Source organism: Falco biarmicus, chromosome 4 (assembly GCF_023638135.1).
Source record: "Falco biarmicus isolate bFalBia1 chromosome 4, bFalBia1.pri, whole genome shotgun sequence".
Lineage (NCBI taxonomy): Eukaryota > Metazoa > Chordata > Aves > Falconiformes > Falconidae > Falco > Falco biarmicus.
In genome coordinates, this window is record NC_079291.1 from 113275819 (window position 1) to 113301698 (window position 25880).

General features: G+C 45.5%; 1 protein-coding gene across 13 annotated transcripts in view; it reads left to right on the forward strand.

Moving 5' to 3' along the window:
- The first annotated feature begins 8113 nt into the window (after positions 1 to 8113).
- PFKFB4 (6-phosphofructo-2-kinase/fructose-2,6-biphosphatase 4) overlaps positions 8114 to 25880 on the forward strand; it is a 55942-nt gene continuing 38175 nt past the window's right edge. For 2 of the 13 annotated variants that reach the window (XR_008821859.1, XM_056338830.1), the window contains exons 1-2: positions 14940 to 15029; positions 16327 to 16479. Coding sequence is in view for 7 of the 13 variants with exons in the window: in XM_056338830.1 (XP_056194805.1) it covers positions 14993 to 15029; positions 16327 to 16479 (190 nt within the window). In the remaining 6 variants the exon portion in view is untranslated. Of the gene's footprint in view, positions 8172 to 8462; positions 8681 to 13846; positions 13980 to 14939; positions 15030 to 16326; positions 16488 to 20854; positions 20984 to 24246; positions 24389 to 25880 lie in introns of those variants that run through there. The other 11 variants (XR_008821860.1, XM_056338833.1, XM_056338840.1 and 8 more) reach the window with 10 other exon arrangements.

Consider the following 25880-nt stretch of genomic DNA (forward strand, 5'->3'; position numbering starts at 1 on the left):
CATCCTACTTATTGTAGCTGTTCCTTAGTCCTTGCTCCTTATAGTATATCTAAAGACACCCAAGACACTGGATTTCATGTCATTTAGCTTGTCTTTCTCCTAGCTCTGAGTAACAGTGACTAGAAAGACACTGCACATCGTGCCAACAGACAACTTAGAAGCACTGAACAGCTGCTGGGTTGGGTTTTTTCAGGTCTGAAAACCACGCTATGCCTTGTAAATGTGCCAAAGAGAGCCCGCGGGAGCATGCTGGAGAGGAGCCAAAGCAAGAGGTGCCAGCAGCCATCCAACAGCAGCCCTGGGCCTTTGTGTGGTTCACGTTTCTGGCTGCTCCATGTCTCCTGGGTGGAGTATGCTTATGGTGTCATCACGCCATCTCCTGTTTTCTGGGCTCAGGATGACTGAGGAATCTGCTGTGCTTAGAGCTCGCTTGCCTGCTGCATTGCAAGGTTTGCACAAAATTGATTTCTAGGGTTTTTCCACATGCTGCTTCAAGAAATAAGGGTAGTTTGTCACTTGAAACTGTCTTTATGTTGCCTAGTTTTTCATTTCAACATCTGGGTATTTTTTGTCTGAGTAGCATAAGCCACATGTTATCGCCAAAAAAATTTATTGTAAATACTTACTGTGGTTAATTATCCCACAGAAAACTGAACTGCTGATTGCTCTGAAATTAAAAAGATTATTTTATGATCTAGAATGAACATGCTAATAGTGAGAAGCCTTGAAATGCTTCAATATGACTAGGACATAAAGTAGTTTAGCTGCATGGCAAGGTGTAGGTTGTCTTGCATAAAACAGACAGAAGAAAGCCCTCCCAAACAATCCACAGGCTTTTCAGATACAAGTTGGAAATTAGAGGCTTCCTAATCAGCTAATAAGAAAAGTTCTCATCTGTCTTGTTCCCTGACTAAAAACATCCAAATCGGCAAAGAAAGAGAAATTTCTCACATTTTTTAAATGTCAGTGTGGTCAGACGCTAAGATATTGTTTTCACTTTTGTCTTTGCAGTAAGAGCCCATGCCTGTGGTTAGATGGACAAGAGGGTGACTGTACTTTTGAGACCTCAGCAGTTGTTTTAGGACCCTGCTAGTCATTACTGCATTGCATCAAATGCCATTGCACTTCATCCAAAGCTTAGGCCAGAAGTCAAAAAAACATAATCAGAAGAATGGGAAGCAAGGTCTTCCAGACTGCTTCTCCCGCAGCCCTTGTACCTCGCTGCTGAGCTTCTCCTGTGGCCTGTGGCCTCAACATAGATGTACAAAGCTCTTTTGGAAGACACAAATCCTCCCCAGTAACTGTATGGTTTGAAACTAGATAACATGTGGGTCTTTAAAATGCCTTTTGTTCCACTGATGGCAGAGTGCTTGTGGCACTCGCTGATCACTGCCTAAGAGCTCAGGTTGCTTGATAGGTGTGCAAGCATGCTGCAGCTAAAGGAAGACAGAGGAGTGCTGGGTGCTTCACTTCTGGAGAAGATGCTGATAATCAGTGCCAGCTTGGTGGTGTCAGAAGCATCTGAACAGAGACATGCTTTCGGCTGAGGTTTCTGGACTAGTGAGCGCCTGCTACCTGCATGTAAATTAGCACAGCCTTGGGGATAAGAAGCGAATAAAAATGTGTTCTTACAACTGACACCATGTCAGGCTGCATGAAGCGACTGCAAAACTCTTGGTGTGTACAAAACCACCCTTAATCCAAAACAAGTTCAGCGCAAGACGTGGCAGTCAGAGGAGAGGCAGGACCGGCAGCGACAGCCGTTCTGATTAGTGCTGAAGCATGGGGATGTGCAGGTCTGGGAACGGGGTTTGGTTGCTCTGTTTAGCTGCGGTCACAGAAAGCCACCTAACTACCAGTCAAGCACCGCTTTGCTGTATCCAAAGTTTACAGGTGAGCCAACCATAGCAACTAAGAGGACTTGGGGAGGGGTATCTCAGACCAGGAGGAGGCGGCAGGACACAAACTGCCTCCAAGGACACTTGAGTGAGTGAGCAGCTCAAGATGCTACCCAGAGCAACACAGGTTTTGCTGGCTTTCCATAAAGCATACCCCCATATATGCCAATAGCATTGTGGGTATGCACCAGTCTTCATTGCTTTCCTATTGATTAATACTTCAAAATAAAATTTTCCACTTCTTTTTCACACGCAGTGTTGAAGCTCACTTCCGATTACCATTTCAAAAGTGAAATACCAACCCCTACAGAAATAATTTCCAGAAGTTTGAATGTAAGACCCTGTACCCAAAACCCAGCTCAGTCTGTCATCCTTCACTCGCTCAGAGCAGCACTGACTTGAACACAAGATCTTCTGGCTACCAGTTACCTCGAGTGAAAGTGGCTCTTCCTTACAGTCTCTTTGCATTTGGATTTTGTTTTTGAAAAATTGCCCACTTTTTACCTTTTCTCCTGCTCAGGTATTTCTAGGGAAGTTCCGAAAACATCTGAAAAAAGGTCTAAGAAAGATCTAAAATGGTCTTCAGGAGCCACAGGCTGCTGCTGCCCTGGATTTGACATACCTTCTTTCAGAGCACTAGGAGGGATATCAGTCAGCATTCCTGTGGTTCAACAGATTTCAGAAGTTATTTGGAGGAAAAAAAAAAAAAAAAAAAAAGTAGAGCCTGAAGCACAGTTCATGGGCTCTCAACAAGTGTTTAAACATCCTGCACAAACAGCAGACCCTGCTTCAGGTTATAGAAACCAAATTGCCTCTGCATTTGGAAGCTTGTCCTGCTTTGTTCCGTTATTTTTCAAATCTATCATTGATGGGTCTGGGCACCAGAACAGGACTTCCACCACAAAAATGCAGGTACAGGAGCAGCTACTTTTTTGCAAGTGTTTCAAGTGCTGTGCTGGTGTGTGGGTTGCAAGGGTTTCCACATTTTCTGTTAGTGGAACACGTGGTTTGTGGTTTTCACTGTCAGCGGGACTGTCAGAGGCAGAACACTTGTGCTATTTGCAGCACCTCTGCTGCTTCAGTTTGGCACTAACTCCTCTCCTAGTTATTTTCCACCCTGGGATTTTAAAAATAGGTTAATCTGTGGTAAGCCAGCAGGAATGTTATCAACAGCCTGAAGGGAGTCAGAGTCAGGCCTTGCGCACTGACTCCAGTGAAGCCATTGCCTGAGTTGGGTACACCACCTTGCAAACTAATTTCCCTCCAATGACACGTTAAGCCTAAAAACATGCAGGGCTCCAAATGCTGCTCTGATCTGCAAAGAAAGATTTGAGCAAAGACTTAGAGTGAATGCTGAATATTACAGAAAAACATTTTGCATGTGCTGCCCTGCATTTGATTGTACCTCTTCTCAGGAGGAAGAGCTTGATTTAACAAATTACTGCCCATAATTCACAATTTAAAACGTAAACAGCTGTAATCTTCTGTGCTGTTGGGCAGAGTTTGGGGTTAGTTTCAGCAAAAACAAACCAGGCTGGAATTGGAGCCAGGGGGGACAAGCCAAAAAAACCCAAACCCAAACCAAACCAACACCCTGTACCAACTTTGAAACTGAACCTGCCCTCAGCACAAAGCATATACTCTTTATTATCTTACTTGTTTTAATACGCACCAACTGATACCTGCGCACAGCAGGTACCAGCTGAGATAACAGGGAGTTCAATGTTTGAGGCCTGACTTTCCTCATAACAACAAATCTATAAAGAGGGTAAGAGGACACAGGCAGCTTGCAGCATCCAGCATAGCAGGTGCAGTGTTGTTGGAAGACTGACTTTTGCCAGAGTATATTATATATGAGCCTGGTGCAGGATGCAAAACTAGAGTGGGTGTCTGAACATGAATATCCTCCATATTCTGCAGACTGTGCACTGTGCAAAGCGTCAACAGGATATATACAATGCCAGGAAGGCATGTGTTTGCTTCCTTGTCTTCAGGGCAGCTGGGGGAAGGGGTAGTCTGTATTTAATTTTATTCTTTCATAAAATAGTGGAGGTGGTGAGCTTTTTGAATACGGTCATCTGAAACCTGCCAGCTCTCCCTGACTGCATAAACCAGCTCTTGGGGCACAAATGACCCTTTATATCCACTGGCCTAGAACAGAAAAGACTCACTAAAAAACCCTACCCATTTTTCTCCCTGTATCTCTGCCACCCTATCAAAATTAGTTAGATGGAGCAGATTTTCTGTCCAAAATCCATACTGCATTTATTCATATTGAAAAATACCTTTGATGCTTTTTATTTCATGTAGTAACACTTTATCAGTTTGCTTGGACAACCTGCCTTTAGAATTTACTGTATCAGTAATCACATTCAAGTTGAACAAACTCATTTGAAAAGCTGCATTCTCCCCATCAGTGTATGAAATCAGGTGAACCAAGAACCACCACCAAAATCCACTAGCAGCTACTCTTCAGGGTGTTGGTCAGAAGGATCATGAAACCTTTTCCTCTTCAGTTATGGCTAGAAGGTGTAATGTGAGTGCTTGTTTTCTGTTAGCTATCAAAGCAAGCCATACCTTTGTTTTCTAAGCAGGCAGAAACTATTTCTACATATGCAGGTTTACGTAGAAATACCTACCACTAACACAGAGTTAGGGGATCCCATCTTTAGAATGCCTCAGTCTGAGTTCTTGCTAGATAAATTGATTTAAGAGTTAAAATAATAAGGCAGTTAACTGATGAGGAACCCCCAAGTGAAACAGAAGGAACGTACATGAAAGTATTAATTTCTATCATGGTCTGAGCGTGCCATTTATTTCTCCTACTACACAGACAGTAGTGGAAAAAAATGCAACACCAATGCAAGCAGTTTGCCAAAAATGTGCTTGATACAATATTTATATAATCCTCTTAGATGCTGCCTGTTGTGAAGGGGAGCTGTGATGAAAGACAAGTTTTTTCTTAGTCAAAGGTTATGGAAAATCTCAGTTGTCTGGGATCAAGCAGCAGCACTTGACTACAGCTGCACATACAGAAAACAAGTGGCGTAAAAATAGCCAGACAAACACTCCAGCAATGCACATAAGATTCCTTCTTTGCAAAGAGCCTGAGAAAGGCCAGGCAAGCCCAGAGGGTCTGACCAGGTTTGAGACGACAATTGCCACTCACCAAGATAAGGCATCCCAAACCTGGAGTATGTTAACATGCTCCTATGCTTCAGGACAAAGGTTCACCTAATTTTTTAAGATCTTGTAGTCTGCTGGGCAGGTGAAATAGCTCAGAAGGAAAAAAATGAGGTACGACACAATTACATGAATGATTTTATTGCATTAACTTTTGCATGCCAGCTCACCAATTAGTGTTTCTGCCTTTTATTCTTCTGCACACTTGCAATTCATCTGAGTAAAGACTACAAAGTGTCTTTAAGAAAAAGGCAGAGTTGTGTTACCTGGCTTGACTGAATGCAACAGTCCTACATATGCCCAATTCCCAGGAAATTTAACAGAGGACCCAAGAGCTTAAACCTCCTAACAAAACTGAGGAACTTGACCCAAACTTAGCCAAAATAGTTACCAAACATTGATTTAGCCATCTTTAAGTTACTGTCATCCAGAGATAAAAATTGCTGGCTCACACTAAAGTAGGAGAAAAGTCACTTGAAATAGCATCAGTGTCCCCAAGCAGTTGACGCCCGTCACAGCAACGTTGTTCTTATAAGCCTGATCAGATGCTTTCCCTTGCGAAGCAGCTGAAGGCAGACTGTCGGTTTGTGGCCTTTCCTCCAGTCTCAGGGCAGAAATCCATGCTGGGCAGTAGGTCTTGGAAGCCACAAAAGCACATTTAGGGCAAAAGATTATCCAAGGTCTGAAAGTGTGGAAATGTTTCCGATTTAGGTGTTGTTGAGAGAGGCACAGGACTAAGCAAAACATTTTCCAAATGGATGACCCTGCTTGCTCAGTGAGCACAAGCTGTGACCAAACACCCCAGGCAGAAACTTTGCGAGTACTGATCTTGTACTCTCTTCTTTCCTGCCGAGTCCTCCTAAATGCAAATAAATGATCAGAATAATTTTTTTTTTTCTGTGAATCTGTTCCTAGCTCTGCTTATCTAAGTAATTATACCACCCTAGCTTGGAACAAAACTCACCAACCTGGTCAACGGCTGGCTGCACAGATCTTGAGTGAAACCCAAGACTTTGAGCAATTCTTGCTATTAACAGCTGTGCTGGTTTATCAGTGATTTGGTGTGTTTTGCTTTTAAGAACATTTAAGTCCTCTGCAAAGTTAGTATCCTGCAGTACAGCTTTTCTGGGACTGCAGCCAGCTGCACAAAGGCAAACTGCCTGGGACAAGAAGGGACAAGCCCAATCACAAGCAGACAAGGGGAGGAACATCACAGGGGCTGAGGGCTAAGGTTTGCCTTCCCACCTTGAAGAAAGGCTGTGGAGGAGGATAAACATGGTTAGGGAGAAGGCAAAAACCACCAAAAGAAAACACGAGCGCCCTGGTTGATCATGCAGTAAGGCTCTGACCACCAGCCCATCAGTTGCCGTCGCAACTGGTACTCGGGACCTTTTCTTCTGCTTAAAGAGGAGTTGAAATGTCTGGTGGTTGCTGAGCTATTTCTCACTGGGTGGGGGGAAAGTGGTGGCACTTTGAACCCTGACACCAACATTAAGCAGTAAGGAATCCTTGCAGCCATTTGATTTTGTTGGTTTTTCTTTATTTTAAGGCCAAGGACAGGAGGGTGAGCTGCTGCAGTGCCCAGTCTGCCTGAGCTTCATTGCTGGCCTCTGTCTGTGACTGTAACATATTTCAAGGGAAGAGCAGATGAGACTAGGGGCCTCTCCCCTGCCCCAGTGGCTCACCACCGCAGGACATTTCTTACTCTCAAACAACTCCAGCAACTGGCTTAAGCTGGAAGAAGTTGTATACCAAACCCAGAGCTATCTACATCAAGTTTTGAGCTATGCCATCTGTGCCAGAGATCAACGCTGTGCTCCAGACCAGCACCGGCGGCATGGTGACTGTGTGCATGCACCATGTCATCCCTCTTCTTGGGCAACGAAGCTTGCTAATGCAGAAAAGGCCACAGTTCCATAGTCACTTGAGCTTCTTATGAAGATAAAGCAAATGAATTATTAATACTTCAGATTAAATCAGAGGGAGTTAGTAAGGATTACATGTTGTCCAGACAGTAGACACAGACAAGTTCCATCTCCAGAGAGCCAAACACTTGCACTGTTCAGCTTTCTAGGGGCCGCACAAGGACCTGGATCTTACTTTGACGGTTCTTTTTTGATACAGCTAGGGCTGGAGGTCTTGCAGCCTGAGTAACTCAACCCTTGCTTCGGATCCCTGCACACACACTTCAAGGAAGCGATACCGAGTGCCGAGTGCAGCACTGACCTCAGCCGCCCAGTGTCCTCATTACAGGAGGCATCATCATCTGGAGATAAGCAGCAAAGCTCCCTATTTACAAGCATAACCCCCCTTTCTTTCATGTGGCTTGATTTCTGTAAGTGATTAGCATTTAAGAAGCTGTACTTTGTTAACTAAAGTTTTAAAGCATCAAATGATGCCCAGGCAGAGCAGCACAGTTACAGTGCTTGTGTTACCAGTGGGGGTCTGAAAACGACTGCCCAAACAGCGAACTTAGGCCTGGCATCACTTGGAGGGAGCCTGGGAAGAACAACAAGGATGATGAAAAGTCATCCTGCCCAGGTAAAGAAAACTTGCATGCAAATTTTAAGCAAAAATGGAAAAAAACCCCAAACCTAAAAATCGTAATGCAGTTGCTCATGTCAATCATTTTCATCTTAAAGGAAAATTATTCTGATTTTTCAGTTTTTAGATTCAGTTTTAGAATCAGAACAGATTTTAGACTGTTGCTTCCTTAAGCTTCCTACATTTTCTGGTTGACCCCTGTTTTGTTAGCAGTGGTGTTTCCCCCTCCCCAAACTTGTTTGCCCATCCTTGCAGGCCCAGCGCGCTGAAGGACAGATGACATCTCTGGAGCAGGACAGATGACAACTCCGGAGCAGAGGAACAGATGACAGCTCCCGAGCAGAAGAACAGATGACATCTCTGGAGCAGAACAGTGCTGCCTCCTCGGCTGCTCACCTCGCCTGCTGACCTGTGGGAAGATAACCACCCCAAGGCTTCCCTGCGTGTTCCATTACGCCACGCTTACCTCAGACTGACAGCCTAATAAAATTAAGAAGCTACTAATGAAGCCAAGCCATAAAAATAATCAGTCCCTGCTTGAACAAGGTAACATACAGCCTTCGGTATCACCTCAGGGACAGTGTAAGGAACTGGGGGATTGCTGAGCTGCCGGGGTGGCTCCTGCCTGCGGGCCCCCAGCCCGGCCCCCCCGCTGAGGAAGCCCCCTTTCCCCCGGGGGGGCTGGCGATCCCCAGCCTCCACCAGGCTGCACGCTGCCCACGGCCGCCCCACCTCCTCTGCTTATTTGCGGTATTGGTTAACAAATCCCTGCTTCAGGAGGAGACGCCCGAGCGGCGGCCGAGCCGGCGGCCCCAGCCCCGGGGGCTCCGATCTCCGCCGCCCCGCCCAGCCCCGCGCGGGGCGCGCACACCCGCGGGCAGCTCCGCGGGGCGCCGCGGCCAGGACCTGGCTCCGCCGTGCCGAGCGGCTGCCGGCGGGTTCTCCGCGGCCGCGCACCAGCCGGGCCGGGCCGTCCTCCGCCGGAGCTGAGGCGCCGCCGCTGATGTGGCGCTGCCGCCGTGGCGGCGGCTGCCCGCAGGGCCGGCACTGCCGAGGTAGGAGCCCCGGCCGCCGGGGCCTTCCGCGGCCTCCCCGCGGGCCGGGGCCGGGCGCCCGACCTTCCCACCCGGGGCTGCGGGGCGTCGCGGGGCGGGCCCCGGCCCCGGCGAGCCCACGTATGTCGGGGGGCGTCGGGGCAGGGCTCGGGGGGCCGCTCGTGGGCTCGGACGCCGCGGGCTGAGTTTTGCTTCCCGGCCCCGCCGGGAAGCGACCGGCCCCTCAGCGGCTCGGGAGACGGCAAGTGGGAACGGCGGCTGCTGCCGGGAGCAGCCCGAGGCATGGGCAGGCTTGGGAGATGCGGCATAGGAAGAGGGAGCCTACCGTACCAGTGGCTCTTTGCTTTCCCAGTTATTTTTGGAAATTTCTTTGCCGTGAGGATTGGGGTTGGGTTTTTTTCCCCACTGTCTGTGGGAAGGCATATTTACATCGCGCTCTGGCGAGCGCTTATGCTCTCCGTTGGCCAAAGAAGGCTGTAAAGTCAGTGTTTTGGCAAGTGGTGACCCGACCAGTTAGTTGTTCTTCTATTCCTAATGGCAATGCCATAAAAGCATGTAATCTGCATCTTTTGTACCTCCTCGCCCTGTGAGCTGTGGCTGCTGGCTGGCTGGAGCCTTCCCCGGGAAGGACTGCAGTTCCCAGGGGTACCCAGGCCTGGCCTGTGCGCTGGGCACCGGGTGTCCTGTGGGGTGAGAGCTGTCGTGCACATGCACCGACATGGACGTTCAGTCTTGTCACCAGTGGGTGTTTTTCCCCCTTTCCACGAAAACTGTTATGTAGGCTGGAGGGCAAACCTGGTGCCTTCCTGGGCTCTCCTGCAGGCGTGGGGCCAGCCAGGGAGGCAGAAGCAGAGGGATGGTGTGTGAGGGTGTGATAACGGGGCCGGGGAGCCTTGGCCTGGCACCCTGAGCCACCTGCTGCTGTAGGAAACGGGGTGTCACTGGGTGTAGAGCAGCTGTGACTCCTGCCGGGTGACTCAAAGGATTGCTCTTGTTTGCAGACATTGCTTGGCTTCTGCTGACGTTATAGTAGGCAGCCGCCTACTTCATCCATGCCTGACTCCAACCCAGGGCATGGAAATGGAGTTTGTTAAGGTTGGTGGTTTCTAAACCACCCAGACAAAGAGGGGGACCCTGATCCAGCTGTGATGGGCCACTGCTTGCCCACAGCTGAACTGGAAAACCCTTCGTTGCTCCTTGGGTCATTCACGGCACGTTTGCGCCAGCATTTTCAGTGAGCGTCTTCAGTTTGTTGGCTGTGGTGGAGAGCTGCTGAAATGGACACTGCTCTTGCTCTTTGATTTCAACACCTCATAGCTTGGCTCGGTGTTGATTCTGTAGTAGGTTCCCATTGTGCTTGTGTGGCTCTTGGGAGTGTGGGGAGGGGAAGAGAAAAGTTAAATGTTGCAGAAACTTGATTACTTTTAAGATTTTAAAATATTTAAAAACATTAATTCTGATTTAAACCTTTCATATTCGTAAATGTCGAAGAGAAACTTGTTAACATGAAGGCAAAGACATACTAAACCAAGTACAACTTGAAGCAATCCCCTATAGGTCAACTGATTTTGTAGTACTCTGCAGAGAGCTGAAGATGGGGCTGAATAAATACTGTTTGTGGGCATCCTGGTGCTTGCCCAATGTGTTGAGGAGCAGTTTGTGAAGTTTCCAGTAAGTTTGCTTAATGTGGCCTTACTCAGCTGTGAGGCACTCCCATAATTATAGCTGCAATTAAAAGCAATAGCATAAATTTACATAAGGTGCTGGTCCTTTTAAATCGTCACATCATCTAATGAGAGCATTCCTGTAGGGATAGTTATGCAGGATGAGGGCCCAAAGCTGAGAGCGTTTCAGTGAGCATTTTGTTTTCAAACATTTTTGAGGTCATTTGAAGTAAGGGTCTGCTTTGCAATAGGACATTTTGTTAATGAAAAAGTACTAAGTTTTAAATAAAACTCTTACCAGTAGTAGAATATTGTTGAATTAAGTGCTTTTAGCACCTTTTTTTTTTTTTTTTTAATGTATCATCTGTCTAATTTTAAAAAAACAGCCTGGTTACACCAGTATTTTTCTCAATTTGATTGCGTCAGTGTTCCTTCTGCTCTTATGAGTAAGAGATTTGGTAAATCCAAGTTGTGGATGATACCTAATTGCTGATGAAACATTATGGATGTGTTCTAAATTGCTCACTGAAGTTGCGTGGTTTCCTTGGGGCTTAACCTCTTGCGTAATGTCCACAGATTTTCTTTGAGGCTAATATAAACATTAGACTTCAAATGCTTGAAAACATATATTTGGGGAGTGTTTTGGCTTTCTTCTGAAGGAAGGGACTTAGTGGAGTGCTCTCACCTTCTCACTCTGTGTGCTTTCTTTCTTTTGTTTGTTTTAATTTGTTTTAATTTACTGAATATGGTTTAAGCTTGTATCCCCACTCCCTGGGTGGGGCAAGTTCTTGGGAAGAGTCGCAAGGCGAATGTAATCAGGTAAAAATTCTCAAAATGCAACTAAGGAAGCACCAGCCATGGGTCTGAGAAGCTCTGGGTTCCGTGGTTCTGCTCTAGTTTTCCCCAGAAGTCTTTTTTCCCCCCACTTTAGGTCAAATAATTAGCCTGTTAACCTTTTGTCACAGACATAACACTTGACCTGTGGTCTCTGGGAGCCTAAGAGTTTAAGTAATTAAATTGTGTAAGGGAATAAAGGAGAATAATGAGCTCCAAACTCACTAGTCTGTCTAGTTGGCCTCTCCAATGGCTGAAATTAAATAATTTAAGCTGATTTCTGGTAGTACTCAATTTTTATCAAGTGCTCAAATTGAGGATGTGAGTGTCCCATGCTGCTTCAGACAGGTTTTTTCGGAGGTGGTGGATTTATTTCAGGTATGATTTGGTTGTCCAGAGGGGTAGTTTCAGGGGGAACGCTGGCCTAGCTGACTCCAACAAGATAGCATGTGGGGCCAGATTGGCTAATAACCAGGCTTGTTCTTGGGTGCCTGCCAAAACCTGGCCGTAAATATTGTAATTGCATGCTAATTATGAATACTAATCTCCAGATGTACTTAACGTATTACCCAATGAAGTACTGACCTTGTAGCTGTCAGGTGGTGCTGTGTGCAATGTGGCTGTTCTAAGTAAAGTCACTGGAAAGTGGTGGGCTGGAGAATTTGTGTCTGCGAAGAGGAAAAATGCTTGTGTTTTTGCATAAAATGTGTGAACTTGCCTGTGCTGTGGTAACAGCACAGTTGTAAGTCCTTTATGGTTGTGTTTTGATTATGTCAAACAAACTCATCTCTCATTTGAGAGGCTGGTGGATGGCAGGGCTCTTCTGGATGGCAGCGTCTGCAGTGTTTCAGGATCTGAGGTAACGCACCAGAATCAATCCTGAAGTCTTGAAGTGTGTAGCTGCCATGGTAGGTCCTGAATGCAAATGATAAGTCTCCTAACTGCAGCTAACTTTTACCCATCTGATGGGTAAAAGGGTTGTTTTGTAATATTAATAAATTGGGATGGATTTGTCATGAGTGACCTTGTGGAAATAAGGTGCCTGTTACAGCTTTAAATTTGTATGTGTCGGTATAGTTTCAGTGCGACTAGTTCCTTGGACATCTGAAATGACTGTGTGGCATTAGTTTCCAGGTTCACTACGTTACCACCTTGTTTACAGGCCATGCACAAGTGGAAGGTGTTAGGAAAGGGTAAATCAGAATGGGAGTTTACAGTTCTTATCTCCCTTTTTCACTCTAAACTTGATGACCTAACATGTTCCTGAGCAACTGTTTTTCAGAACATGAATTTTCTTATCTTTCTGCATAGTATCAAGTTTTTGTGTCATGGTTTAGGAGCTGGATTCAGGCATGTTGTGCCTTGGTGCCAGGAATCGCTGGGCTGCTGAGAGAGCTGTGACTGGGCTCCCTGGTGGCTGTTCTCTTCCAGAGTTACATGACGTGCCCCTGCCAGCTGCAGGACTGTTCTGGGGCTGGTACATATCACTGAAGTGACATCTAAAAGTGACTTAGATGTGCTGTTTCTGCCTTCCTGGGAAAAGCCACTTGTGTTGTGAATCCATTTCAAAAGATATAACATATGAATTATTTCTCAGTCTACAGACAGCAGCGTGCTTTGTTAGGTGGGTTAGCCTGTGCTGAAACTGCAGAGGTTTGGTTTGATCCTGCCTGTATTTTAGCTGTGTAAATAGGAAGGTTTCCTTAAGCATCAACTGGATTATATACAGTTTACCAGTGGGTAGTTTAAATCAAAGGATGCAAGGGACAAAGTATTTGTGGTGATTTATTTATAGTTAAAAACTTCCATATGACTACACCCCCCCTCCCCCTTTGACATAAATTAATCAAGGAGCACAACAAACAGGAGTTGGTTTAATGTGTCTGAAACGGTTTCTGACTGATTATCATTGCCTTAACAATATGTGGATTTAAAGCTAGCTTTTTCTTCCTTTTATGTTTTCTTTTATGATCATATATCCCTGAAATCTAAATGATGTTGGTGGTTATTAACCAACAATAATTTGTTGTTCATGGGAACCCTATGGATATTCTTAAACATGGAGCTCTGCAACATTTACCTTCTGCATTAGGGATGGGAAAAAATAGAAGAGCTTTGTCATTTTTCTACTAACAGTGTGAAACTGGTTTCCCCAAAACAATGGGGAGATCTCAGGGGTTCGTGACCTTTTTCAATTAAAAAATTTCAGATTACTTGTCAGAGAGGCAGACTGATGGGGCGAAGGAGGAGGATGGGGAAAAAAAGCAGCAAGGCAGCCCTTGCTGTGGAGGAAACAAGTGCTCCTGTTAGAGCTGAGCTTATTACTCATTTTGGGTAGGAGACTGATCTAGCTGTTTGTTTGTTTTGATTTTTTTTTTTTTCTGAGACATGCTCTGTTCAGGGATTAGAATACAGGAGCTTAAAACTCAAGCAGTTCTGGAAGAGATGTCTCCTGTGGATTTATGTCTTGGGGTTGCACTTGCTTTTTCTTACCCAGGTTGGGTCAGTTCCAAGGACTTGGGCTTACCTGGTGTCCATCTTGTGTCTGATGGGACAGGTCAAAGCAGTTTGGGAGCATTGGCAGGGCAGCTTGTCTCTCTTGGTAGCCGGTTGTCACTAAAATGTAGGAGACTAGTGTTTCTGAGACCTCTATCCCATGTCAAATAAGGTTCAAATCAGTCAGTGGCTTCAGACATCATTGGTGGTGAGTGGGAGACCTGAGGAGGACACAGACCAACCCACTGTGCCGTGGCTGGAGCCAGCAAGCCTGGACAGCTGGTGTTTCACTGGAAGTGGCAAGGGTGAGGGCTGGTGTGCATATTTGCTTTTGATTCTTTTGTTTGTTTGTTTGTTTGTTTTTGTTTTGTTTTCCATCTTTACATCCTTTAAACCCTTTATATCCAGTATATGTTTAGCTTTCAATTTATATTTAAATTTTTGAATGTGTATTTATACGTTCTGGTGCCAAAGGCTGTCACACATGCTGTATGTGACAGAGTAAGGCCTTCAGCACACCTGAATAATTTTTTAGAATTTATTTTCTTGTGCTGATTTTTTTTTTTTTTTAATATAAAGAGAATTCAGGAGTTTTGTTTAAAAAAGTTTTCTTTACTAATATTATGCGGGTGACTCACTTGATAAATGTTTCCTTTTGCAAGAGCTTTAATTTGTAGCATTTGTGTCATTTAGTCTGTCTGCACTCCATAAATTAGATTATTTTGGTTGTCATAATTTTATTATCCTTATTAAGCTTCTTCATCTACATATTGATCTTGTTAGTCTGAGGAAGCTGATAAGCCATCGAGCTGTACTTGCAAAATACACTGAAAATGAGAAATCTGCCCTGAGGCTTTTGAAGACAGAGATTCACCAGTGATCTGGATCTCCATGTGTCTGGCCTGTATCTTTTTTCCCCTTCAGCACTAGGTTTTAGACTATATGACACCATTACACTTTGCCAAATTAAGATTAATTTTGCTGTTATTATAAATTCTGTCACCAACAGCTTCTGAGAAGCTTTGTTCTAGTTTGCTTGTCTTTTTATTTGGATGAATATGCCCCTCTTTCATAAAGCTTAAAAATATTTCCAGAGGCAGCTGGCATCACATGCTGTGAGTTTTTTTCCTCCTTGTGTCAGTGTCAGTTTTCCATGCTGTCTTTCCAGAGGGATTTATTCTTTACACTCAAAAAAACTTGCTTCCTTGTCTCCGTTGCCTACAGGACGTGCATGAAACCAAGTGTAACTGTGGTGTGTGTAGAAGACTTCAGGCCCAGTCACTGCCCCATTAACTCATTTGCTTTTGCTTCCATTGCCATGGGCTTTTTCCTTAACGACTTACTTATACCATATGGTAATATATGCTGGAGAACTATACTCTGTTGGACCTTTAACTCTAGTCTCACCCCCCCACACCCCTGTTTTTTTGTTGTTTGTTCTAGCTCTGAGCCAAGTCTAGTCCCTCTTACAACGTGAGGTGGTACAACCTCTACCTTAGCCTCCCCAGAGCCCATTTTGGGTGCTTGTCTATGTACATGTTGTTACTGTCACTGAAATGTTTGAATGCCCCTGTTTTGTTGCTGTTCTCTGTGACCTCTTTGCACAGTACCTGCTCCTTCTAACAGATTGTTGTTCTTTCTTTCATGATGCTCTTCCCCCCATCCCTGGTCCGGTGTTTCCTCCTCCTCCTCCCACAATTTGACCTTGTCTTGCTCTTGCCTCCATGCTCTATTTCAGATGTTCACATGGCTTTGACTTCTGTTATGTGCTGATGACTCACAGATGCACCCTACACCTCTGTTTGTCACCCAGTCTGGCAGCTTCCTCCTGGCCTTTTTCTCTTTGATTTCTCCATTGGTAGTCATTCAATATTTCAAGCCTCCAACCCCAGACAGTGCTTCCTAAGTTCTTTTTATCTCTTGTCTTTTAAAATGCTGATACCAGACCAGTGGCTTCTTCCCAAAGCCTTCATGATTTTTATAATTCACTTGGCTTACTTCATGCATTTGGATCACATGCAAATTCTGTGTACTCTTTATTATCAATACATTTCCCCTTTTCCAGCTCATCAGACAACCTCCTAATGCTGTAATACATTTTACAAATGGTTTTCTTTAAAGTGGCTGTCCTGAGAAATTCTACTTCTGAAGTTACTTGATAGCATTTGGTTTTAAAGATGGCGTAAAGTGTTTTAGTTCCACTCTCAGAAAGCAGCTGCCCTTGTTGTGCTGTTTTTTATATTTAGCAACCTACATGTAGCTGCTGCAAACAGGTGGGATTCATAGCGTCCTAGCTGAGTGAAAGGAGAATGTATACATCATAAATGTTACAATATCTAATACAAAACTGGCTGTAAATGAGCATAATTCCTAAGCCTTTCAGCATGGAGAAGGCTGGTCTGTTTTGTTTAAAACTGCCAACCTTTTCCTTGTGCTTCTTTTAACTATACTCTTGCTCGTAACAGCAAACCCAGAGTCAGAACTGGCAAGGTTTTTCTGATACACTTATGTGACCGGAAAGGAATAGAGAGTTTTAAGGTGATAGAGACAATCTGGATGGCTTAGTAGAGATTGGTTTTATGCAGGTTCAAGAGGCACAAAGGCAAAATTCTAGTGGCCACAAGTATGTTTTTGCTTTTCCTTATCTTTCAGATATTACAAATTTATCAAGCCTTGGTTTTCTGGGGTTGTACCATGGATTCCAGGCAACTGATGCAGCGGTGGAGAAGCAGACTTGTTGCCGTATCACACTTCCAAGGAAGAGGAGAGCGTATCAGGGCACGCCACCAGCAGTCCAGGTGTTGTGTAAGGCTGTATGTGCTGTTGCTGTAGTAACAACATCAGATGCTACCAGAACAGTGTGTAGGCACGGTTGTCCTCAGCACAGTGACCATCTTGGAAACTCAGCATTTTCAGTTAGCCTCTAGCCCTGTGAATGTAAATAGGCAATTTGTGCAAATGCCATGTATTTTAATGTCCTCTTTCTGTGCTACTTAGAAGCACATGCCCCTCATGTAAGTAGTTTGAAGTCCCTGGTATACAGTAAGCTATAAAGGGATTTTTAACACTGGGTTGCACTCTAAAAACATGAATAATGGATGTCATCTTTCTTTTATGTTGCATCATAACAGGAGGATTTAAAATGTTGCTTCATCCTCTGACAATGGAAAGAGTTTTAAGCCCAGTTTATAAATTTAATACCTGGAAGCACCACTTGAGGATGTGGCCTATTTTTCAAGGAAGTAATTTCAGTGTTCTCTCAGAGGTAAAGGTGGGGGGTGACTGCTGGGACTGAAGCTGTAAAGAATTAGTTATTTATACTTCAGATTTAAAGAATACAGTTAGTGCAGACCAGCCTTAAATCTGTGCCTTGTGTTAGCCTTAACACAGTAAACCTCCTTGCATGAGCACAATGGCATTGCATTGATAGGGTTATCTCCAGACACTGGGTTTCTCCTGCGTTTAAAATAGAGCGATTATTTCTTCTGAGATGTGATAAATGTCTAAACTAAATTTTTATGTATTTAGAAATAATAAAAATACTCTGGCCATGCTTTCATGAATGGTTCACATAAAGATAATGAAAGAACAGAGACAGTGCAGTGAGGTATATTTTTTAAAAATTTGGTAATACTGTGTGTGAATCTCAGTCTATGCTCTGGGGCTCTCGTGCAATCCATGCGTTGGTGACATGATGTTCTGCTGATAACCTGTATCTTCCCAAGCAATGTTAGATTGTCTGATAGATTTTGTATGCATTTAATAGAGTGTGTGGGTTCTGTTGAAAGCTATCCAAGACTTTATTGGTACAATTCTTACAATAAAAATCTTCATATAGTTAGTACTTGTTTCCTGATCGTTAGGTTGTCATGATTTTGATAACACATAACTATGCTGGAATCAAGCCATGCCTAAACACTGCTGTAATTGATACGCCACTGTTTTGCATACATGATGAATAACTATCACAATGTTTCAGTGGACGATGAAGGAAATATAATGAATGCAAATTGGTGTGGGAATTAGCCCTCTCTCCAGCCAAAGAAGTATGATGTGAGGCTCCTGAGTGCCTGAACCCTGTCAGACCTTCCCTTGTATCAGATGGGTTGATGATTGTTAGAGTAGATGGGAACTTGTTTTCACTCTGATTTACTCTATACCAGCATTTTCTGTTTGGATGATTTCTTTTCCTTACCTATGCTAAGGAATATTACTTTGTTTCAGCTTAAGGGATCTGTCTAGTATCTGTGTTTATGTAGCTTTGTCTGTGTGGGATATTGGATGTTGTTTAAATCTATTCCATAATTAGCACCAAAGAGATTTCTTGTTTGTAACAGTAGCTTATTCTCATATAAAGCATGATTACACACCTTTATTTTCCCCCTCAATCTCTTTAGTAGATTATCTGTAGCCAGGAAGTCTAATAGTAAAATGAACTCTTAGAAAATAACTTCTAAAGATGTGTATTGCTGAGGGCAGATTCTTTTTTAGTTCTGAATTCTTAATGGCTTTGCTTGCCTTTGATGTAGCAGTCTACTTCAAGACAACTGGAACTTTTTCCCTTTAGGCAGTGATAGGAAATAGAATATGAAGTGGGTGGTGCCAGTAATAAACTTACTTGTTGCTCAGAAGAAATGGAGTGAGTGCTAGGGCCATGTATCACAAGGCATGGTCCTTGTGGTTTCAGCTGGTTTGGAATCAAGTCCTAAATGGAAGGACCTGTGGAGATGGTATGAAGAACCTGCTGAACTTTTCATGTGGGATGCTTGAAATTTTTGGGGACTTACTGGGCTCTTTGTCACTTTTGTTGCATTGACTCCTGGGATATTCTATGGGAAAACAAAAAGGATGGTACTTTTGGTTGAGAAGAAAACCATAGGCAGTCTGGAGACAGGAAGCCTTCACTTACAAAGGTGACATAACAAAAAGTCCTGAGAAACTGAACTGAGAAGGCATGAATCAATGTTTGTAATCTTGCTCATACAGTATAACATCTCCCTTCCTTGATTGCTCATTGTGCTTGCTAAGATCTTCACGGGAATGAGCTTACTGTGTTCTCTGTGGGAAGCTGAGAATTTTTCAACTCTTGTGAGGGATCTCTGCTGCAGGACGACTGTTCCCAAGTCTTTGTCATCATCCAGGAGTTCAGAAGTAGCCCTGAAGGAAGAGAGCCACATTTTTGGTTGCTAGTGCAGCTTCCTTTATCTCTAGCTTTCCTTGGCAGTTGAAGAGCAACGCTGAGTTAGTACTTGCCTTACAAAGGTAATAACATATCTAGCAGACTGGCATTGTGTTATAGGGCAGGTTGTTAAGAACTCCTCTTCCACGGTGAGGGAAGAACCTGCCAGGCTTGATCTGTATTTCAGGAATACAACGCATTACCTGGGGGAGGGAGCAGTCTGTCACCTGCTGAGGTGTTAGTGTAATAAAGGATGTGATCGAACAGGCCAAGTGTCCCACCTGCTCTACAGGAATTTTGGTCATTATAGTGGAAATTTGGTGCAGCTGCAAGTTTGGGTGCTGTCATTACCCAGAAAAAGCTTCTGGGTAATTTTCACCATGTAAGAGCATTGTAACAAGTGCTTAGTCGAAACAAAACCCATCATCATTACAGCCTATAAGGTGCATGGGAGGAAATCTCTCCCATATGACCTGAAATCCAGTTTTGAAATGTTGGAATGCTGTTACTTGTGAACAAAAAGGGTGAAGCATAGTTGTGCATTTGGTCACCATCTCTTTTAATTGGCTTGCAGTGTTGTAACAGCCTTGTATATTAGATAGCTGTCGCTGGCTGTTCTGTTCTCTGGTGATGCTTCCAGCTGCATATATTTTGGCTGATGAAGGACTGCCGTGAGCCTGCTGAAGGTATACCTGATGTCTCTTTTTGTTGTTGTTGTTGTTGTTCACTGAAAGAGAAAATCAATTATAAGTTCAATAGGAATTATCCTGTATGCTTTATACAAATACCATGATGCAGCATAGCAGGCTGCCAGTTAGCTGGTCAGAGCCATCTAGTCCATGTGGAATCAGGGAGCACTGGTTGGATGTTGAAGCTGGGCATGTAAGATATGTGTGTGGCTGAAGCCTGTGCTGGTGTGTGTCTGTATTTCTTGAATAATGTGTGTATGCAAAATTCTGTTTCCTCTGTACCTCCTTAAATTGTACTGAAACAAAATGTGTATTGTGCTGTGGGGCTGAAGTCTTTCAGAGTAGCTGCCAGCTGGGGCAAGCATACAGCCCACCCTTTCTATATACCTTCTTAAAGGAGGAATAAGGCCTTTCGCCCTGATCTCTCCTCCTCTCAGCACTGCAATATGTAGAAAATGTTTTCAAGATGGAATCATTTAAACTAATTTCTGTTTGTTACTTCTAGCTAGAACAGTAACCTGCCAGTTGCAGCAGAGATCATTTGGATTTAGGTTTTTGCCAGCTGTTTACTGACAGTTGTGTGTGTACGGGTCAGACACTATTGGTTTTCTCCAAGTGGTGAGTAAGTAGCTGATAATGAAGGGATAAAAAAATTTATTCATGACCATTGTGGAAAGAGAATTTAAGTATTAGATTAATAATGAAATATGATTTGTTGTTGTTTAATATCTAGAAGGAAATGGGGTTATTTAGTTCTGAGTGTGGACTGCCCTTCTGATACATATTTTTCCATTTGGTTGAGTAAATCACTGGGGATTAGTAGATAGACTTTTCTTCCCTGTAGCTTTCTGTAACCTCTGACTTGTAACCTTCAGCACTCTTAACTGTAACGTTAAGCACACTTAGATGCATAAAAGCCAAGAGCTGGTGTATTTTCATGCTGGCCTTCTGTAAGGCCTTGATAGCTCCTGGCACAGTGTTTACAGTGCGACTTAGCTGTATGTTCCTGAAATGTAGGAGTGAATTACTGCACGTTTCCAGGGGGATAGACTGGGTACAGGCCATCTGCTGCGCCTCGGCTGGTCTCGCAGTGCCTGAGGCATCTGCTGCCTGAGCCGGGGGCCCTGCGGGCGCACGCCCTCGCGCCCTGCCCCCCCGCCCCAGCAATGCTGCTGGCCCTGCCGCCGCCGGGGGGTGCCCGCCGCCCAAGGGGCTCCGGGCGGTGCCAGGGCGCCGCCTGGCGGGCGCGGGCGGGACCCGTCGCGGAGCCGGTCGCCCCGACGCTGCGGGCGGGCCGGGAGCTGAGGGTAACCGCAGGGTTTCCGCAAGCCGAGGGCGGCTCACCGCGGTCCCCGCTGGCGTGCACGGCGGAGGAGAACTGCTGTAGCGCTCGGTTTCTGTAGATATCTCCAGTTTGTGTTGCATTGTGTACAGGCGCGAGGTGAGTTCTTCCAAGTTTGACTGACTGTGCTGCTCCATTTCTTGGAAAGCACAGCTAACAGCACCGCTTTGTTGTAAACTCTGGCAGTAGAACGGGGGAATTGGGAAGCTTCTGCTTTAGCAGCTTTTTATCTTGAAAGTTGTACTCTGTGTTCCAGGAACTTCCCCCCAAAGCTGCTTGATGCTTTGCTGGGAGAGCAGGGACAGGATATTGCCGTGGTCTGGTGAGCACTGTAAGTGTGGCACCAAAACATCTCATGTGCTCAACTTCAGGGCCTGGCACAGTGTGGGGACTCCTTTGCGGTCGTCCTGAGCATATAAACCACATGCTGTGACCTCTGGCTGTGTCTGTGTATCCTTTCATCATTTTACAGATCTCTTTTGAATCTCCTGTGCAGCAGAAGGGTTTGTGAACTGTTTTCTTGTGACCTGTATCTGCTGTGCTTGGTGTGGCGAGAGTGTGGGCACCTGGAGGACCGAACATAGTCTTTTCTTATTCCAAGTAGTGAGCTGGTGCTACTATAGTGATGGTGGAAAGCCAGGAGGCAGATGTGTTGGGTGGTTTATGGATGTTTTATAGGCTGTCAGGCTATAAAATGAAAGCTTTACTTTCATTAGGGAAATGAGATGGGCAAAAGTGGCTAGCAGATATTGTGGAACTTGTATTATATGGTTACCATATGATACAGCTTATTTACAGATACAAAGTATAGTTTCAGTATGATCAAACAAAAGCCTTGGTTCAGTCTCTTTTCTTTTGGTCTCAGAAATAATTATATCACTTGCTGTATGCATTAAACCCTAAGAGTTTCCAGTCTTGTCAGTCACTCGTTTGAAAAGAGTAAGCATAACACTGTTACTTGGCTCAAACACCTTCTGTTCTGTGCAGCAGTTCATTTTTCAAGACTGCCTTTCCCCTCGATGGTGTGCCTCTGCAGAGAGGTGTTTTTTCAGGTGAGCTTTCAGCTCTGCATGGCCCTGAGAGCAGAAGCTTTGGGTAAAAGCCTTCCAAGGAGTAAAGGCTTATTCGTGGTTTCCCTGCAGGAATCAGCTCTGCTTCTCAAGCCTTTGTGTTAGGACAGCGGTTGATGATAATGTGATTGTGCAGAAGGTGATCTTTGTCATTTATAGGGAATCTAATGAGCAATTTTTATTTGTTCTTTTTCTAGGAATTGAATGTAGCATCCTTGAAAAGCGTGTTTTGAAATGAGACCTCAGGAGTGATATAAGATTTCTGTATTTACTTTCTCTGTGTCCTCAGTCAAATAGCTCACTACTGCACTGAGGTTATTGAAACAACAAAAAAACACCCTTAACCCTTCAATAAGTTTGATCAACAAGATCAGCTTGATTGTTGACAAACATGTTAAGTCTTTACCTTACAAAAATAAAGGCTAGCAGGTGTCCATGCACACCTCTGTCATTGCAAACACTGGGATAAACCCTTACTTAAGTTTTGTGCAGGTGCCACTGATTTAAATCTGCCTGAGAAAGAAGGGAGTTTGCTGGTGGAGTGCCTCATGCTTGGGGGACAAGACTTAGAAATGTGGTAAGTCACCCTGCAGACCTCTGAAAAATTCTGTTCTTGTGTGAACAACATGAGGTCAGTGTTTTCAGCTGCGAGGCAGGTGTTTGAGTGGAGTTTCAGTTCATGTGCATGGATTTGCAGAAAGGAGATACAAACTTTGTTTCTGGAGACTGGAAGGATTTCATACATTTTTCTACTTAATGTATGTAAAAGAAGCCTGGGAAGTGTATTTTGTTAGTCAGCACTCCTGTTAATCTCTTATTTCTGTCAATATTACATCTGTTATGGACTTGCCTGGCTTTACTGGAGGCACTGTTGGGAAAGCTGGAGGATCTTGGTGGCAGCACGCTTTGCTGTGATCAGGGGAGCAAGGTGTGTACGTCCTTTACCCTGCAGTCAGCCATGAGTTTGTCTCAATGTTCTGTGTGTCCACTGGAGACAGGCTTCTGGGATTAACCTGGAACACGGATTAAACTGTTCCTGCTCCCAACTCTTTTGGCAACTGTTGGAAGTAAATACATAGAAGAAACGAAGAAGCTTTTAAGTGTTCAAAACCTTCCACGTCTCTGCTCCTAGTTTTCTGACTGTTGTAATGTAACCCCTGTAACTCTGCCCCTCCCTGGTTTGGCTGTCTAAACAAAATCAGGAAGAAAATGCTAGGGTAAAAAATATAGTGCAGCCACCTACAGCTGAAAACTGTAATCAGACTTGAAGAGAGGGAAGGAGAGGTCAGGCAAACATGGTTTTGGAAAAACAGTGCTAACTTTCCCAGGGCATCTCAATGAATGTCTGATAACTGATTTTTCTGTTGCTCGGAAAGCTATGTTTTAGCTTGTAGTAGAATAGAAAAACTAAAAGTGGTCCCCAGGTGCTCAGTCTGACTAGCATAAAAAAATAAATGTACTGATCTTCACTTCTGTTTAGGCCAGTGTCATAATAACAGAGTGAATAATGATGAAAGGGCATATTGCACTTCACTAATGTGTTTTCAGTGTATTGCGTTTATCTCCTGTGAAATGTAGAGATTTATGTAATGGGGATGTACTTGCTTTCTTAGGACTGCCCAGCCCTGTTTGTTAGCTGGGCTTCTCTCACTTGCAAAGCTGATGTGGAATTGCAACAGCTGGATGTTTTATTTCGCCACACCACTGCTCTTGCTGTAGCACAGGAGGTTTCCAATGTAACTTGTGAATAGAAAGGTGGCTTGGGGGTTTTTTTGGGTAGCTAAACAAGGTGTGGGAAAGCTGTTGTTGGCTTTCTGCATTGATACTAATGTAGCCTCCAGGCCAAGATAGAGTTTAATGGGGAGCATCTACCCTTCGGTGCATGGCTTCTTAAAGCATGCTGCGCACTCCCTGACCGTGCTGGTTTTAGGGTTTAGGAAAGGGCCGTTCGGACGCAGCGCACCGGCGCCCGCAGCTGACCCCGCGAGCGGCCGGCGGCCCTGCCCGACCCTCCTCCCGCAGCCCGCCGCCGGCCCCGCTCGGGCGATGTGGGGGAAAGAAACTGCGTGGCCTCGGCCTGCCAGACTGCTGCCCGCTCGGGCCTGGGGGCGAGGCGGGCCGCGAAGCCCCCGCCGCATCAGGGGCCTCGCGCTGCCCTGGGCCCCGACCCCCGGCCCGCCCGCCGAGGGCCTCGCTTGGGCCGGGGCAGCCGCGGCGGGCGGGGCGGGGGCAGCCGCGGGGCTGCAGCTTCCCGCGCCCGGCCTCGCCTCAGGGGGCGGTGCCGCCCCGCCCGCCGCCACTGCAGTGGGAGCGGGGAGGCGGGCGAGGATGGCGGCGGCGTCGCGGGCGCGGGAGCTCACGCAGAACCCGCTGCAGAAGACGTGGGAGCCCTACGACAACGGGCTGCCGGCGGGGCACAGCGCCCAGCGCGGTGGTGAGCGGGCCGGGGGTCTGCTGGGGCCGCGCTGGCCGAGCCCCGGCGGGCGGTATCTGTCAGCGGGAGCCCCGGGCGGCCGCTGCTCCTCTGCGGTTGGGCCGCAGTGGGTGATCTGGGCCCTGGGGAGACCCTCCCCGGGGCGATCCGGTCTCGACGGGGTCGGGGTGCGAGGGGAGCGGCGTGAGGGGCCGGAGCCAGGCGGGCCACGCCGCCGTTAGCGGCCCCCCCGAGGGCCGAGCCCCTCGCCCGGGCTCTCAGGCGCCTGTGGAGCTGGAGCGCGTGCAGCGGTGCCCCTGGCCGGGCCGGTGCTCGGGGCCGCGGAGCCGGGCGGTCGCGGTGCCCCGTGGCGGTTGGTCTGAGCCCCCGGGGGAGGCAGAAGCCCCCGGAGCCGCTGGAGCAGTGAGTGCCCAGCGCCGGGCGGCAAAGCCTGGCTGGCCAGAGTGTCTTTTCTAGTTACTTTTGTTGGTGTTTGGCGTCTTGTGTTTTTAAAACGCTCTGGTTCCAAGGAGCATTTGTGTTCAGTGTGTGCGTCTTGAAGGGAGACCTAAAAATGTCACTGGTTTTGTATTTTTTTTTCTTTTTAAGGCCAATGCTGTATCAGGCCATCTGTTGTATGAGTTAATGGCTTTCCTTATTTTGAGGTGCAGCAAACCAAGTCATCAGCTTCTAAAGACTTTCGCAGTGGCGTTTGTAAACCATAGTTTGTGAACAAACTTTGCCTCTCTTTTTTTTTTTTTTTTTTTTTTTTTTCCCCCTCCCTTTACTTAAATAACTGAGGTCTAGTACAAGGCAGTTTTGCAGACAAAAGGGGCTTTGTCCTGCGGAATTGTTTTTATTTGTCATGCAAAAAGGCTGCGCTGACAGAAAGAGCTGAGGGCTCTGCTGGCATGGCTGGCGTCTTTGGGCTGCTTCCCCTCACCTCTGCTCTTGCTTGGGTCCAGCCCTTGCTAAAAAAAAGCCCAAACTTTCTTGGTTTCTGCTAGGGAAGCAGGCATGTGTTTCTGTGTGAATTATTTCAGCGTCTGGAGGATAGTATGTGAATGCTGCACTAGGAAAAGGGTCAGAAAGTGTGTATAATTGCTTTTGTAAACATGCTAAGAAGAATGCTTTATTTTAGCCTTAACTCTTTTCCAAATAAAATAACACTTGTTACAGCTTCCACATAGATATTGTTTTACAAAGAAAAAAAAAAACCAGCCCACAAGAACAAAATTGCATGTTGGTCAAATATAATCTGGTGGTGTACAGAGTCTTCTTGGTGGAATTATTTAGTGTATCTTGGCTATAACGTAAAAATTATTAAACATACCTGTTATTTTTTTGGTAGGATTCTATAATTTATGATACCCGAGATGTAAATAAAAAACCTTTTTGCTAGAAAAATGGATTTGGAAACATTTGCTCTTGCAGCTCTACCTGTAACATGTCTACAGTCCTTTGTGATACATAAGAATTACAAACAGCCTAGAGAGGAGCAGAACTTCCTCTT